Raw genomic sequence first — 13,820 nt, 5'->3', positions numbered from 1 at the left:
CACACTGTTTGCCTGCCTACTTTAAATCTAACAGTCCGCTTGATCAATAGTTATTGCACTAGTATCTATTGTGCTTCTGATGTCAATGACAGTGCCTTGTAAAAGTACTCATACCCCGTGGATTTCTTCACATTTCATTACATGTTAGAAACACCTTTGGGAGGGTTTAAGGCTGTGAGTCTTCATGGGAAAGTCTCTACGAGCTTTACACACCTGGATTGTGCAATATTAGCCCGTTATTCTTTTCATAATTACTCAAACTCTGTCAAGATGTTGGGGATAATGGCTAGACAAAAATATGCAAGTCTTGCTATAGATTTTCAAGCAGATTTAAGTCAAAACTAACTTGGCTACTATGGTTGACAAAAAACTGTAAATGGGAATACATCCTTGACTGACAATATCTGAGTTTGCATGAAATCCAGACCTGTTTTGTGCTGGTATTCTACTCCTTGTAGTTTGTGACATATGCCAAACTTGTCATGACAAGGAGCAGCAGAGTGGAATGTTAGCACAAACATACTGGTACCTGTTTTTTTAACCTTTATTTAACTAGGTAAGTCAGTTAAGAACACATTCTTATTTTCAATGACAGCCTTGGAACAGATGGTTAACTGCCTTGTTCAGGGGCATAACAACAGATTTTTACCTTGTTGGCTCTGGGATTCAATCTTGCAACCTTTCAGTTACTAGTCCAACGCTCTAACCACTAGGCTACCTGCCACCTTGTTAGTGATAAGAGGGGAATCCAGTGTGAGGAATATTTTAACCCTGGGCTTGTTTATTTGCATTCTGTCTCGTAGGCTAATTTTACATGGTATATCCTGTTTCTCTCGCCCTTAGCCAATAACTCTTGTGTACTCTTAAAGGGACAAACACCTATTTAACATGAACATAACAGTAACCAGCCTAGAAAACTTACACAGTTTAAAATTAATAATGTAGGCGTCATGTGTAAACAAAACAAAAAAAACTACTACTGACACATTTAAATACGTTTAACATGATTGATGTTAGCCTACTCACTGCAGGGAACAGAGACATTGTTTTCACAAAATATTAGGTTACAGTACTCACAGTGTCTTCATCCTACTTCCCTCCATAGTGTCTCCCCATATCCATAATGTATTGCTAATATGATGTACAGACCAGATAATCAAGCAAATAATCTAGACCATCAAAAGACATGTTGTCGAGTGTAGACAAGCAAACTGGAAAGTTTTAGCTCAGCTCAGTCTCCTCCCAGAAGGGCACGGCCGTATTGTATTATGGGTGTTTGTGGGAGTTACTCAATCTCATATTTCCTGACCACCTTTGATATATACAGTACCGTAAGTTTGGATTGAGTAGGTATGTCCAAACCTTTGACTGGTACTGTGTATATATATATATATATATATATATATATATATATATATATATATACTAGCTCAACACTGGGAAAAAATAGAATTTGTTCTGTCAAACAGTAGTTACCTTGCCAGCTAGATCAGTAGCCAGTTTCTGCTCTCCTTGCTGGCCCTATACACCAGCCTTTCAGAAGCTTTGCCTTCACACAGCCAAACCGGAAAACAGCTTACCCAAATGCTGTGAGGTGTCCACATGGTCTTAACGTACACCAGAGCCTTGTTTTGCATCTCAGTGCAACGATAAAACAGGGGGACGACGACAAAAAAGCAACTTCAGATTGTGCGGGGGTCATGTCCCCCTGTCCCCAGTGAAGGTTGCGCCCCTGCAGTGCACTCCTTTTGACCAGAGCCCTATGCTCTATATGAGGAATAGGACACATACTGGATGTTAATGTGGCAGGACAAAGATCATCTTTACTCACATCAGTGTTTACTTGTACCTGTATCCCTGGTGTGGATGATAGTAATGGTGAATGATGAAACCATATTCTGCCTCCAAAATGGCTCCCTGTTCCCTATATAGTACACTAATTTTGACCAGAGCCCAGGGAATTAGGGTTAAATGATCACATGATACAGCTCTCAGTAGGTTAGCAAATATATTTTAATATATAATATAATATTTATATTCATTTTAGCACAATGACAAAATGGCATCATTTCAGTTTAGTCTCATTTAAATCAGGACAAAAAGCCACATCTATAGGTATGTACTTATTTAAATACATATTCTAATACCTTGTCTTTTATTTATTTATTTGTTGCTGTCGTTGGAAAATAAATAATTTGAATTTTCATTTGGTCCTGTAAAAGAAAAATCCTAATCCAATCTAACAGCATATAGCCTACGGCATCCAGTGGGCGTTATGATAACAATAAAACATGTTGTAGTGGTTGTGGTAGTTTTCCAGGCTGACTACATTGCAGACGCATGCCAGATCGCACAATGCATGGATAAGTGTTTAACATTTAAGCTAACCCCATCAAATGATATAGCAATCTGATGCCCAACTTCACAGTCCATGACGTGGCACGCAACCATTGGTAAATGCAGCGCAACGTCTGCAATGTGGTTAGCCTGGAACATGACCAATCTTTTATCACATGGTTAAAACAGAGTTTCAAGACGAGCAACACAGGAGATGCTATACGGACACGCCTGACGCCCAAATTGATTACGTATGTCGCAAATTGAGAGTCAAGTGGAGATGAACGTATTCGGTTAAGTCAGTTCATTTAGTCAGTCGTCCTGATGAGCCCTTCCCAGCTAGCTTACCGTATAGCCTCTCCCAAGCAACATCTCTCATTCAGATTGATGCAACATCCTGTCATGTGGGTAAGAATGAGACCGTTTCATTGGCTAATCAGAGAAAACCTGACCTTTGACCTGTATTTACCAAATGGTTTGTTACCACAGATATGTTGTGGTTGAGATATGATTTGATATGATGCAAGATACAGCATGATGACTGATGCTTTTAGACTTTGGACACCTATTATATTGTGGCTCAATAAAGTCAGTCTCAGTCTGCGATATCATATTGAAACAGGATCATAAACCGAACAATTTCCAACCACATTTAAAACAGCCAGATAAAATGCAGTGATCCATAAGGAAAACATTATCTTACTTGTATTCACTTTGGATACCTCCTGCCTGCTTTATACCACACTGCCTGTGTTCCCCCGGAAATCTAAAGTTCCTACATGGTAAAATCAAACAGTTCGATGCCTCTATCTAGGGTACGTCCCAATTATCTATCCCTCCTCCTGTGTGGACTTGTTCACCTCCCTTTGCTGATTTAAAGAAAATGACTGCCCCTTTTCTCCACCAATACAGTGTTTTTAAATATGTGGGAAGAAGTGAACAAGTGTACACTTCAGGAGGAAGGAGATATTATTGGGACGCAGACCCTAGTCTATCCAACCCAAGCACAGGAATGTTGTGACTCATGACCTTACGATGACTTCTACTTACGTTGACGGATCACACCACACCACTGCAGTTCCAATTATTACATTTTAAAAGATGAACGGAAACATTTTAGTAAGTAAAGGTGATTTTGAAAACCAAATGTGATCAATATGCATGTTCCTACCCTTAAAACTGCTGAAAAACTCATATTTATGTTAAAACGTTTAGAAAACTGCCGCCATCTTAATGACGTCATCAGTCGAGTGGTTCCTCTGATAGGCAGCCCAGATTACAATGCATGTTAGTAGCCTCATTGTTTTCATTTTGATAACAATAAAAAATATGAAAATAAGTGCCTTTTTTTAAAGGATATCCTGTTAGAGACTAGCCAGGTAACATGGCATGAATGATAATTTGAACAACAACAAAAATGTACTGTGCAAAGGGGGTTATCATCGCTGGCGAGCTAGTCCAAAACCACGGCAAGCTCAGTTGACATTGATGGATATTTTGCTAGCTAGTGATGTTAGCAGACCAGCTTGCTACAGTGCAGGATTTTACTATGGATTTTGGATTTCACTATGGACATTGGCAACATTATTAGGTAACGTGCTGCAATTGATTTAATAGGAGTGGACAATGTTAACAACCCTACTGTCTGTAGCTAACTCTTTCAGAAAAGACACCTAGTTAGCTAGCTATCTTGCATTGACTGAATATTCATTTTTCTAGCCAGATGTTTCTAGCCCAGCTAGCTAGCTAGCCTCTCATATGTTTGGCACATCTGAAGTCCCTCACCGCAAATCATATTGATTACCGATGTATGGTTATTATACACAATATTTTTCCTTCTCAAATTGGTATTTTTTTGTATTTTATTTTATTCACTTCTTGATCAGAGTCTTGATCAGTGCCATACATTTAGAGAGTTCGGCCAACTTTTAGAATGGATAGCACATCCGAGCATTCTAATTATCCATTCATCACAAATGTTTGGATTGTAATTGTAATCCTAGATGTTCAGTTATAGCATTGGTGAAATGTAGACAATTCAATGACCTGCTATTTGAAGGGATTACTGTGGCAGTTTAGCAACAATATTCAATCAGATTTTTTTTTGCTATTTTTACTACATGTATTAGAACGTCTACATCACCACATGATTATTTTGAAGTGGAAGTTTAGACCCGCAACAGACTTTATTATGCTATTATGTTTCCCGCACACTACCTGTTGGCTGTTAGCTAGCTAATACCTGTTAGCAAGCTAATGTTAGTGAATATTTGCAACTAACACAAACCAAAAGGGAATGTGTTAGCTTCTGTTAGCTAACAATCGCAAACGGTTCACCTTGTTGAACTCACCTCTCACTGAGCACCTCAAAAAACGACACACAAATGCCGCTAGCTAGTCTCTAATGCAAAAGCACACACTTTTAAAATGGCTTCTTACAGCCACCAAAAAATTCTGTCTTCAACTTCCGTCTAAAATAAAGATGTTCCGTACCAATATTCACACTAACATACTCCACATACATTGGAGCAATGTATGTGGCCTATTTGGAATGCAATCTAGATAGTATGCTAGTGTGGATTTTTGGAGTGTAGCCTCTGAGAGATTGTTCAGTACACGTACCATTTTTGGATTCATTCATGTCAACAGCACATATAAGCAACTAAACTAAAGTTGGCACTTTTTTCTCTGGTGTGAAAGCTTGCTTAATGTAAACATTTATTTATCCATTTTCACATTTTACATTTTGCTATTTAGTCCTAGAGGGTTGAATATGGATGGTTTAAAAAGCATGTGCACAATTTAAAATCATTTTTGCTCTCTCACTCTTTTTATAACTCTTTCTCTCATGGTTTAAAGATGAACAGTGGTAATTGCAAAATCAAACATGTTTGTCATTGCTGTTTCTCCTTAACAAATCTTTCAGAAATTCAACATCCTCAACTTCACTAACTTCTCTCTAACAACACAGAACTCCACACAAACATACCCAACACAACCTGCCTAGCCTATTGTATAGCATCATGGGTAAGTTCTGAACATTCAACACCTTAGTTCTTTATTTCAGTACCTAATGTCAGATGGTTCCTTCCATAGTATTCCTTGGAAACAGAAACTGTAATCCATGTTTCGGGTTGGTTTCATGGTGAGGAACCATCTAACCTTAAGTTGTAAAATATTGAACTTATCCTAAGACCTTTGTAATCTATAGTTCACCAGCCACTTCAAATCCAACTCAGACCCTGGGTTCAATCTATTGCAGATAAAGGAAAACCACAATGTGGGGTCATGCACATTATTATTATGCTCGAAAGTGTAAACCGCTAACCTGTAAAAAACAATTAAAACCGATAAACCCAGTAAGTTGTTCCTCTCGCAGACCTTATTGTCATTGAATATTGAGACGAAACCACACCTGTTCTTAAAAAAACAACACAAACATTTAGAATAAACCCATAGTCCGGTTTTCACAGTTATCTGTGATTGATTGAATTTTGGGTTTTCATCTAGTAGTTCACTGCACTGACCCCAAATGCCCCCTCCTCTGTCTCTATCTCTCTATCCATGTGGTCACAACTGCAGATCAACACTTTATTCTACAGCAAAAAATCATAATAAAGGAACAAATTTCTGAGTGAGTATACATATTTAGAGTTCTTTTGATTTTCGCTTTGCTATCCAGTGGCCTGCCTATTGATCATTACATTTCACGACACAACAAAGAAAAGCATTTCTATCAAAAACAATGACAATAATCCGATAAAAACAACGAAGCCACAACAATGATGTGAAGGGATTATCACAATGGATCTTCTGTTGTAAATTAGCAACTGTCTGGATAATCTTGGGTGTATTTTGGGTGTGTAGTCCACCCCAAAAAAAGGAAGATGTTTTTATTGTCACATACACCCGATAAGTGCAGTGAAATGTGCTGTTTAACAGGGTCAGTCAACCATAGTAGTTTGATGCCCCTGGAGCAAAATAGGGCCTTGCTCAAGGGCACATCGACAGGTTTTTCACCTTTTCGGTTACTGGCCCAATGCTCTAACCACTAGCCTACCTGCTGCCCTTAAATACATCAAATGATAAGAATAAAAATAAATGTAAAATAAAATACCGGAATATAATCTGTTTCTTGTTTTTTAAGAAAGGTGGTCATATCTCCTAATTATTAAAAGCAATGCAACCCCTAAATCCATATATAAAGATTAAAAGATGGATAGAGAGCTAAATTGAAGTGTGGTCTGTGTAATATAAATTCTTACTCAACATCAGCTAAGTGACACGTTTCTATCCCATGATTTGTCTCCAGTTAGTTAACATATCAGGATACTTCAAAAAATACAAAAACAAACAATATATTGGCATTAAATACATTAATCCATTACAAAACAAGCACATGGATATAAATTCACAATATATATGTACAACCTAATTTAAAAAAAAGAAGATAAAACTAAGGAAAATTAACTACTTTAAAATTCCTTCATTCATCATTTAAGTGTATTGAATGCAAACTAAGGGAAAAGGGCAAGGTAAAACTCTTGTAGATTGAAAAGTTTGACTTTAAATTGTAGTTTGATGAGCTTTGTTGTACATCTTAAAATTAGCATTCTAATTTATGTATGCCTTGGTTATATTCTTAGATATTTGTCATATATGCTATATTTATTATTATTGTTATCATTATCATTATTATATTTTTTGTTGCATTTTTTTAAATATATATTTCTCAGCATTTCTTTGTAACTTGATATGTAATAGGTACACAGAATTCCAAATTGACATCATTTGTGAGTGATATGTAGTTATTGTATGTGCCAATGGCCACATAAAAAGCTAAACGATGTCATACACATAATTTCTAACAAATCAGAAAGATACGAAATCCACACAGAGCCTTATGGGTTTGAGATTTTACCATAGGTATAGAACATTAGGCTGATGTCATAAAGCCCCAATGAATCAGAATGAATCTTGGCCATCTCAGCTACGAACAGTTCTATCGATTTTACTGTACTTGGCATATGTAAGCTTGGATTAAAAAGAAACCATGAAATTAAAACGTCACCTAAGAACCTATGGTTGTATCTCACACAGTGTGAGTCCTTCCTTGTTGTCTTTGCATTGTAGCCAATGGGGAAAGGACTATATCAGAGTTGCCATTGGGAGGGAGGAAGGGAGCGGAAGAGGATGTGTGGAAGAGGGGGTGAGAAAGAAGGAGAGGTGATTTCAGTGTTTTCTCTGAGAACAGGAATGAAAGGGGGGGGGTTGCATTCTTAGTAAAACATAAGGCAACTTCCTCATTGCTTGAATTCCTTTTCTGGGCTGAAATATAAAATATGCATAGGCTACAGTAGCTACAACAACACGTAAACAATCCCAAATACAAATGTGTTTAGATATGAGGAGAATCGTGAATGCTGTAAAGTGAAGGTTGGTCCTTATTGGTATAGGGCAATTGATTTGTATTATTATTGAGTTTATCGGTGCGTTGTTTTTGTGTATGTGTGTGTGTTTGCATTGTGTGTGTGTGTGTGAGGTTCACCCATCCCTCTATCTACTGATATCCTACAACACAATCGCTAACATGGCACAGTCCACTAACCACAGTGGAATTCTGACATGAAAAAAATACCTAAGCAGCATGGCCACAAACACAGATTCAAACATCCCTACTTACTTTTTAAGTATTTTTTTTAACACAAAACAAAAACAAGACAAAAAACTAACAAGAAACCAACACCTCCCTTGCGATCCTCATAAGAATCTACATTTTTTTTGTATTTAAAAATATGTATTTTTGTTTTTGGACACACTTTGTTTATAACTCCTTATTACTGTTATGACAATTTCTCTGCTTTTCTTCAGAGATCTGTTAGTGGTAAGTGAAATAGTAAGCCTAAGAGGATCTGTAATGGTCATCCGACACAAACTCTTCCTCCAGCAAGATAAGCACATAGCTACCCTGTCTACCAGCACCCACAGATCATAGCGGTAAGTACAACTGATTTCCCTTGCCTGCAATACGAACTGCTGCTCCCTAGCAACAGGTAATCCTAACCATAACCCATTCAGCACAAATTACAGTAGATTAGAAGTCGCACCAAACAACAGATCTAGGATCAGATTACACATTTTGGCACAGGGTTCATTAACAGCAGCCACCGCTTCACCATAAAGGGGTTCTGGCTTCCTAAGGGGGGCTTGCTCGGCAGTCAACCTTACAAACAATTGGCCCTGAATATATTTACAATACTATTTTTGACTCAGTTCAGTAGTTAGTCTCAGAGTAGGAGTGCTGATCTAGGATCAGTTTGCCTTTCAGATTATAATGCGTAATGAGTATATAGACAGGGGGGACCTGATCCTAGATCAGGAATCCTATTCTAAAGCACTTCATGATTACAGTCCCTGGTTTACATGATGAGGATAATACATGTGGAGGTGTATATATCAAAGATAAGTGCATAGGATACTAATAAGTTCCAACACTATACGTTTAACAGCGAGCAATACAAAACCAGATCACAGAAACTGCGATGGAAATAAAAGTCTTGGTCATTGGCACTGGGGGTAGGGAAAGAGGGCGTGTGGGGAGAGGTGAGAGTAGAGGCTATAGGAGAGAAAAGGCTGTTTTTTCCCCAAAGAAAGTGGTGGCCGTGACTGTGCAATTATAGAGTTTGTTGTATAGGTGTTTTTGAGATCTTAGGACCTCTGTGAAGGTTTCATCAGGATCAGGAGCCCTCGGCTCACACACTTATAATCAGTATCCCTGCCTAGACCCTTTAGTTTGGCAGACATCTATACAGACCAGTCGTGAGTCGTGAAGCCCTCAGCAAACCCGCAAAATAGTCCCCCTTCTTTACGAGTGAGATTGAACGTGATGTGTACTGACTGTACAAGTGTGTGGGTGCAACCACACATGCTCACACACATTTCCACATGTGACACATTAGTTGTCATGGAGTGTATACCCCGAATTCTGCTGAGACTTCTTCTTAGGGAGGAAACACAGTGTAATATATATGACTCATTTGTTTATTTGAATCAACAATCTTGCTTTGTTTTATGTATGGTGACTGAGACCCAAATGGTGTTAAGGATTAGGTGATTTGGATATTTAGAGCACAGTTGTCAATCTCATTCCACAGAGGGCCGAGTGTCTGCGGGTTTTCGCTCCTCCCTTGTAGCTGATTGATGAATTAAGGTCACTAATTAGTAAGGAACTCCCCTCACCTGGTTGTCTAGGTCTTCATTGAAAGGAAAAAGCAATAAACTGCAGACACTAGGCCTCCATGGAATGAGTTCAACACACCTGATTTAAAGTACAGTGCACTGTCGTGTGTGTATTGATGATTAATGCAGTACTTGGGCTTTTCACAAAACAGATTATGAACTATGTATGTATATCATTGGTTTATATATTGTACTTTTTTTTCATGATATTGCGGCAGTTTTTCTTTTTCTGCTTCTATCTTCCGTTTTGCTATTCCCTTACATTTCTTTCAGAGACTGTAGTCCCTCCCCCTGATTGGTCAGTTGTTTTATGTCCTGAAAAACTTTGGGCTTGGAATTTGAGTGGCACAAAGACGTTGATTCTTATTCAAACACAGTAAATATAATACATATTTTATATCCTTATAAAATAGTTTTTCTAATATCAGATAGTGTTTCATATAGAGTTTTTAAATTGATCAATATAAGAATTTTGTATATGTTTTTACAATAAGGTTTACAATAAGGTGTCTTTTTAAAATACGATGTCACATTATTAAAGGAGCATTGAATCTTTGTGTAAAATCACTGTTTAAAAACAATATTATTTGTCAGACGTTGGATTACCGTTGGAATCACATTACACAGCACTGTAATGAGAGTTCCCTGATTGCATTAGCCTAAACCTAACCTTAGAGTTATCTTTCATACCATAGACTTAAATAATGATATATGATTATAAAATATAATTATACATGTATATATAATATATAATACATAACTATATAATTATATATTACATACTCAAAGCTTAGTATGAACAATACAGAGAGTAGCCTATAGGCTTTATTTCCCCCATGTATGTGAATTCTATTGGTCCTTATAACAATGTAGGGTATAGGATAGCATGTTAATTTTAGGTCAACAAAACAAAAAAGACGATCAAATGATACTATTGTCATGGTGTAATACCATATAAATATCAGAATACATATAATATCCTTATAACACTTTCTTCTTCGATAATTCCATGCTATGGCTAGGCTAAAGGCAAATATTGGCTTTTTGTATGAATACCTAACGAAACACTTTTTAATATCCAATGATCTGATGATTTGGTCTGAGTTTTGACTAAAGGAAATATGACACCTGTACTATAGCTTTCATTTTGCTCCACTGATAAAGCGCAGTGCATAATGCTAAGTTGAGTGGAATCCTACTTCCACTTAAGTGACATTTTCACTTAGTCTCCCATTGATTTGTCTCTTAGTGGAATAGCAATTCAGGTGTACTGCAAGATTGATTGAAGGATATGGTTGCAAATCTATGTACCTAATGGCAGCATGTTCATCCTAAAGGCCTAACACAGGTCATGCAAATACCGCTTCTGATATAATGCTGCTTTTCCTGCAACTTTTCTAGGTCGAACTAGAGGGGATCCCATACAAACACAGAGAGAGATATGTTTGAACACACACACACACACACACACACACACACACACACACACACACACACACACACACACACACACACACACACACACACACACACACACACACACACACACACACACACACACACACACACACACACACACACACACACACACACACACACACACACACACACACACACGCACACACACACGCACACGCACACGCACGCGCACACGCACGCGCATTCAGACACACACTTACACATTTTCTTAAAACAGTGTTACTAGTACAGGTACGTACACAAGCTCTAAACTGACCAACACATCTTTTAACAAGGGGGATTCATTCTGTCCATCTTTCATCTTCAGCTCTTCCTTAGCCTTGGATAAAGGGGCGGTGAAGCATCATGGCGATCTGATTGGTTGATTGGAGAGGTGTTGCTAGCGTCTCTGTGTAATATGGTTTGTGTTAGTGGAACTGGGGGAGGCGGGAGGAGGAGGGGGGTCGAGATGGTTGGAGTGCCAGGGGTCTAAGTGCAAAGGTCAGAGGTGTAGACCTCACACTTTTTTAGGGGGAGGAGCCAGCTTGATGATCTCGTCTTCAGAGGGTTGGCGAATGATATCTAAAGAGATAGAGAGCAAGAGTGGAGAGAGAGAGAGAGAGAGAGAGAGAGAGAGAGAGAGAGAGAGAGAGAGAGAAAGAAAGAAAGAAAGAGAGGAGAGGAGAGAGAGAGGTCTCAGTAAACTGCTGCAACAGACGTGAGAAAATGTTTATATAGTTTATATAAAACAGTTTATAGCTAGAGACAGATTAGGAAAGACAGCTCAGAGGAATACAGTTTATAACTAGAGACAGATTAGGAAACAGAGCTCAGAGGAATATAGTTTATAGCTAGAGACAGATTAGGAAACAGAGCTCAGAGAAATACAGTTTATAGCTAGAGAGATTAGGAAACAGAGCTCAGAGAAATACAGTTTATAGCTAGAGAGATTAGGAAACAGAGCTCAGAGGAATATAGTTTATAGCTAGAGAGATTAGGAAACAGAGCTCAGAGGAATATAGTTTATAACTAGAGACAGATTAGGAAACAGAGCTCAGAGGAATATAGTTTATAGCTAGAGACAGATTAGGAAAGAGAGCTCAGAGAAAAACAGAAAAGATAAGGAAAAAGTGGCGAGAGGAGGGAGAGAAAGTGAGAGAAAAACAAAACGTGGAGAGAGAAAGACAAGGCAAGAGGAATTAGGAAGAAGAAAAACAAAAAAAGGACAGAACGTTAGAAACAGAAAAAAGAGGTATAGTAAAGTGACCTTTGTATTTCTTGGCAGAGGGGATGCGTGTGAGCTTGGTGTCGATCTCATCGTCCTCAGAGATCTTGAGAACCGTGGTGCGGTACTCGATGACACGGGTCAGCAGGTCTGGTCGCCGTGAGATCTCAAAGATATGCTCAATGTACGACAGGTTATCTGTGAGGGAAACATAGGACATTTTTAAAGTGCAAAAGAGCACAGATCTTCGCAAAAATACGGTAAACCTTACTATAACATGGCAGCGTGATTACATTTTTTGATTTTCTTAAACGTGCGTTATAAGATCTGTGCTCATTTGCAGCCTCCTTCCTCCTGCTCCCTCCTCTCCCTCTTTCTCTCCCTCCCTCACCTTGTGCCAGATTGTCATTCTTCGCCAGGTAATTAAATCACTCTCCACTCCCCTCCATCCATCCTTCCCTCCCTTCCTTTCCCTTCCCAAATGTTGAGCTGGGAAGCCTGGAAACGTCTCCTCACCCTGTGCCAGCTTTTGGTTCTCCTCCAGGTAGTTGAACCACTCCTTGGAGGAGGTGATTGTGTTGCTCTGGTCCTCTGTGATGTCCTCCTTGCAGGCCGACTTCAGCTGGTCCAAGTCCTCATTGGTGATGTTTTCAGACAGGTCGCTGAGCAAAGAGCTGTACTCCGACATGGTCTGATGGAAGGAGGGGGAGAGAGTGAGGATGAACGTTAGTCAATTCTGGTTCTTTGTCAGAGAAAAAATAGGATGAAGGCGATCCAAAACAGCCCAGGTAATGAGGGTCACAGAGGCATCTTGCTAGCCTTCGTTTGGCATGACAAGGAGTGGCAAAGAGTGGAACGATAGCACAAACAGATCTATGACCATGCTAGCCTCATGCTGCCAAAACTAGTAAACTATTATTAAATAATGTACATAAACAGCATGAATGTGTGGTTACATTCCTTTAGTCTGTCAGTGTTCTGTTCTCTAGACATTACCCCTTACTCCTGTTCCACAGTCAGTTCTATTTCTGATCCTAGAGCTGTGTTTACGGACACCCCCTACACGGAGCTGAGACCACAATTCTATCTCTTTAGAGACGAGTAGGAGAGAGAGAATGGGACAGAGAGACAGAGAGAGAGAGAGACTCTATTGGACACTGTCCTTCTATTGTGATCTCTGTTACAACAAGTTCTCCCACTCTACCGATGGCAGGCTGGAAAGTGGCTATACTTACCATAGCCAGGAAGCCACAGAAATATCAAAACGGTATGCAGTATTGGAGACAGCTGTGTGTCTGTGTGTGTCTGTCTCTCTGTGTAAGTCTATCTGTGTGTCTGTGTGTGTCTGTCTCTCTGTGTAAGTCTGTCTGTGTGTCTGTGTGTGTCTGTCTCTCTGTGTAAGTCTGTCTGTGGGTTTGTGTGTGTGCTCTATTGACTTCTGTACAATGGCATCTGGGTACAATATAAAATGAGTAATGGTGGATTAAGGAGCATCGAGTGACATCCACAACAATGGCTTTCAGTTGTCACACACGCATGAACGCACGCACACGCACGCACA

General features: G+C 39.0%; 2 protein-coding genes across 3 annotated transcripts in view; both read right to left on the bottom strand.

The window, feature by feature from the left end:
- LOC139561818 (sterile alpha motif domain-containing protein 9-like) overlaps positions 1-1,366 on the bottom strand; it is a 120,064-nt gene extending 118,698 nt beyond the window's left edge. Inside the window, exon 1 of one of the 2 annotated variants that reach the window (XM_071379116.1) lies at positions 1,078-1,366. The gene's annotated coding sequence lies outside the window, so the exon portion shown is untranslated. The remainder of the gene's footprint in view (positions 1-1,077) is intronic. The other variant, XM_071379114.1, reaches the window with a different exon arrangement.
- A 10,041-nt stretch (positions 1,367-11,407) lies between these two features.
- LOC139561165 (astrocytic phosphoprotein PEA-15-like) overlaps positions 11,408-13,820 on the bottom strand; it is a 43,528-nt gene continuing 41,115 nt past the window's right edge. The window contains exons 2-4 of the mRNA XM_071378084.1: positions 12,776-12,950; positions 12,302-12,457; positions 11,408-11,616 (exon numbers count right to left, since the gene is read on the bottom strand). Coding sequence (XP_071234185.1) covers positions 11,552-11,616; positions 12,302-12,457; positions 12,776-12,947 — 393 coding nt within the window. The 5' untranslated portion in view covers positions 12,948-12,950 and the 3' untranslated portion in view covers positions 11,408-11,551. The remainder of the gene's footprint in view (positions 11,617-12,301; positions 12,458-12,775; positions 12,951-13,820) is intronic.

Source organism: Salvelinus alpinus, chromosome 31 (genome assembly GCF_045679555.1).
Source record: "Salvelinus alpinus chromosome 31, SLU_Salpinus.1, whole genome shotgun sequence".
Taxonomy (NCBI): Eukaryota; Metazoa; Chordata; class Actinopteri; order Salmoniformes; family Salmonidae; genus Salvelinus; species Salvelinus alpinus.
This window is presented reverse-complemented; position numbering and strand designations above follow the sequence as displayed.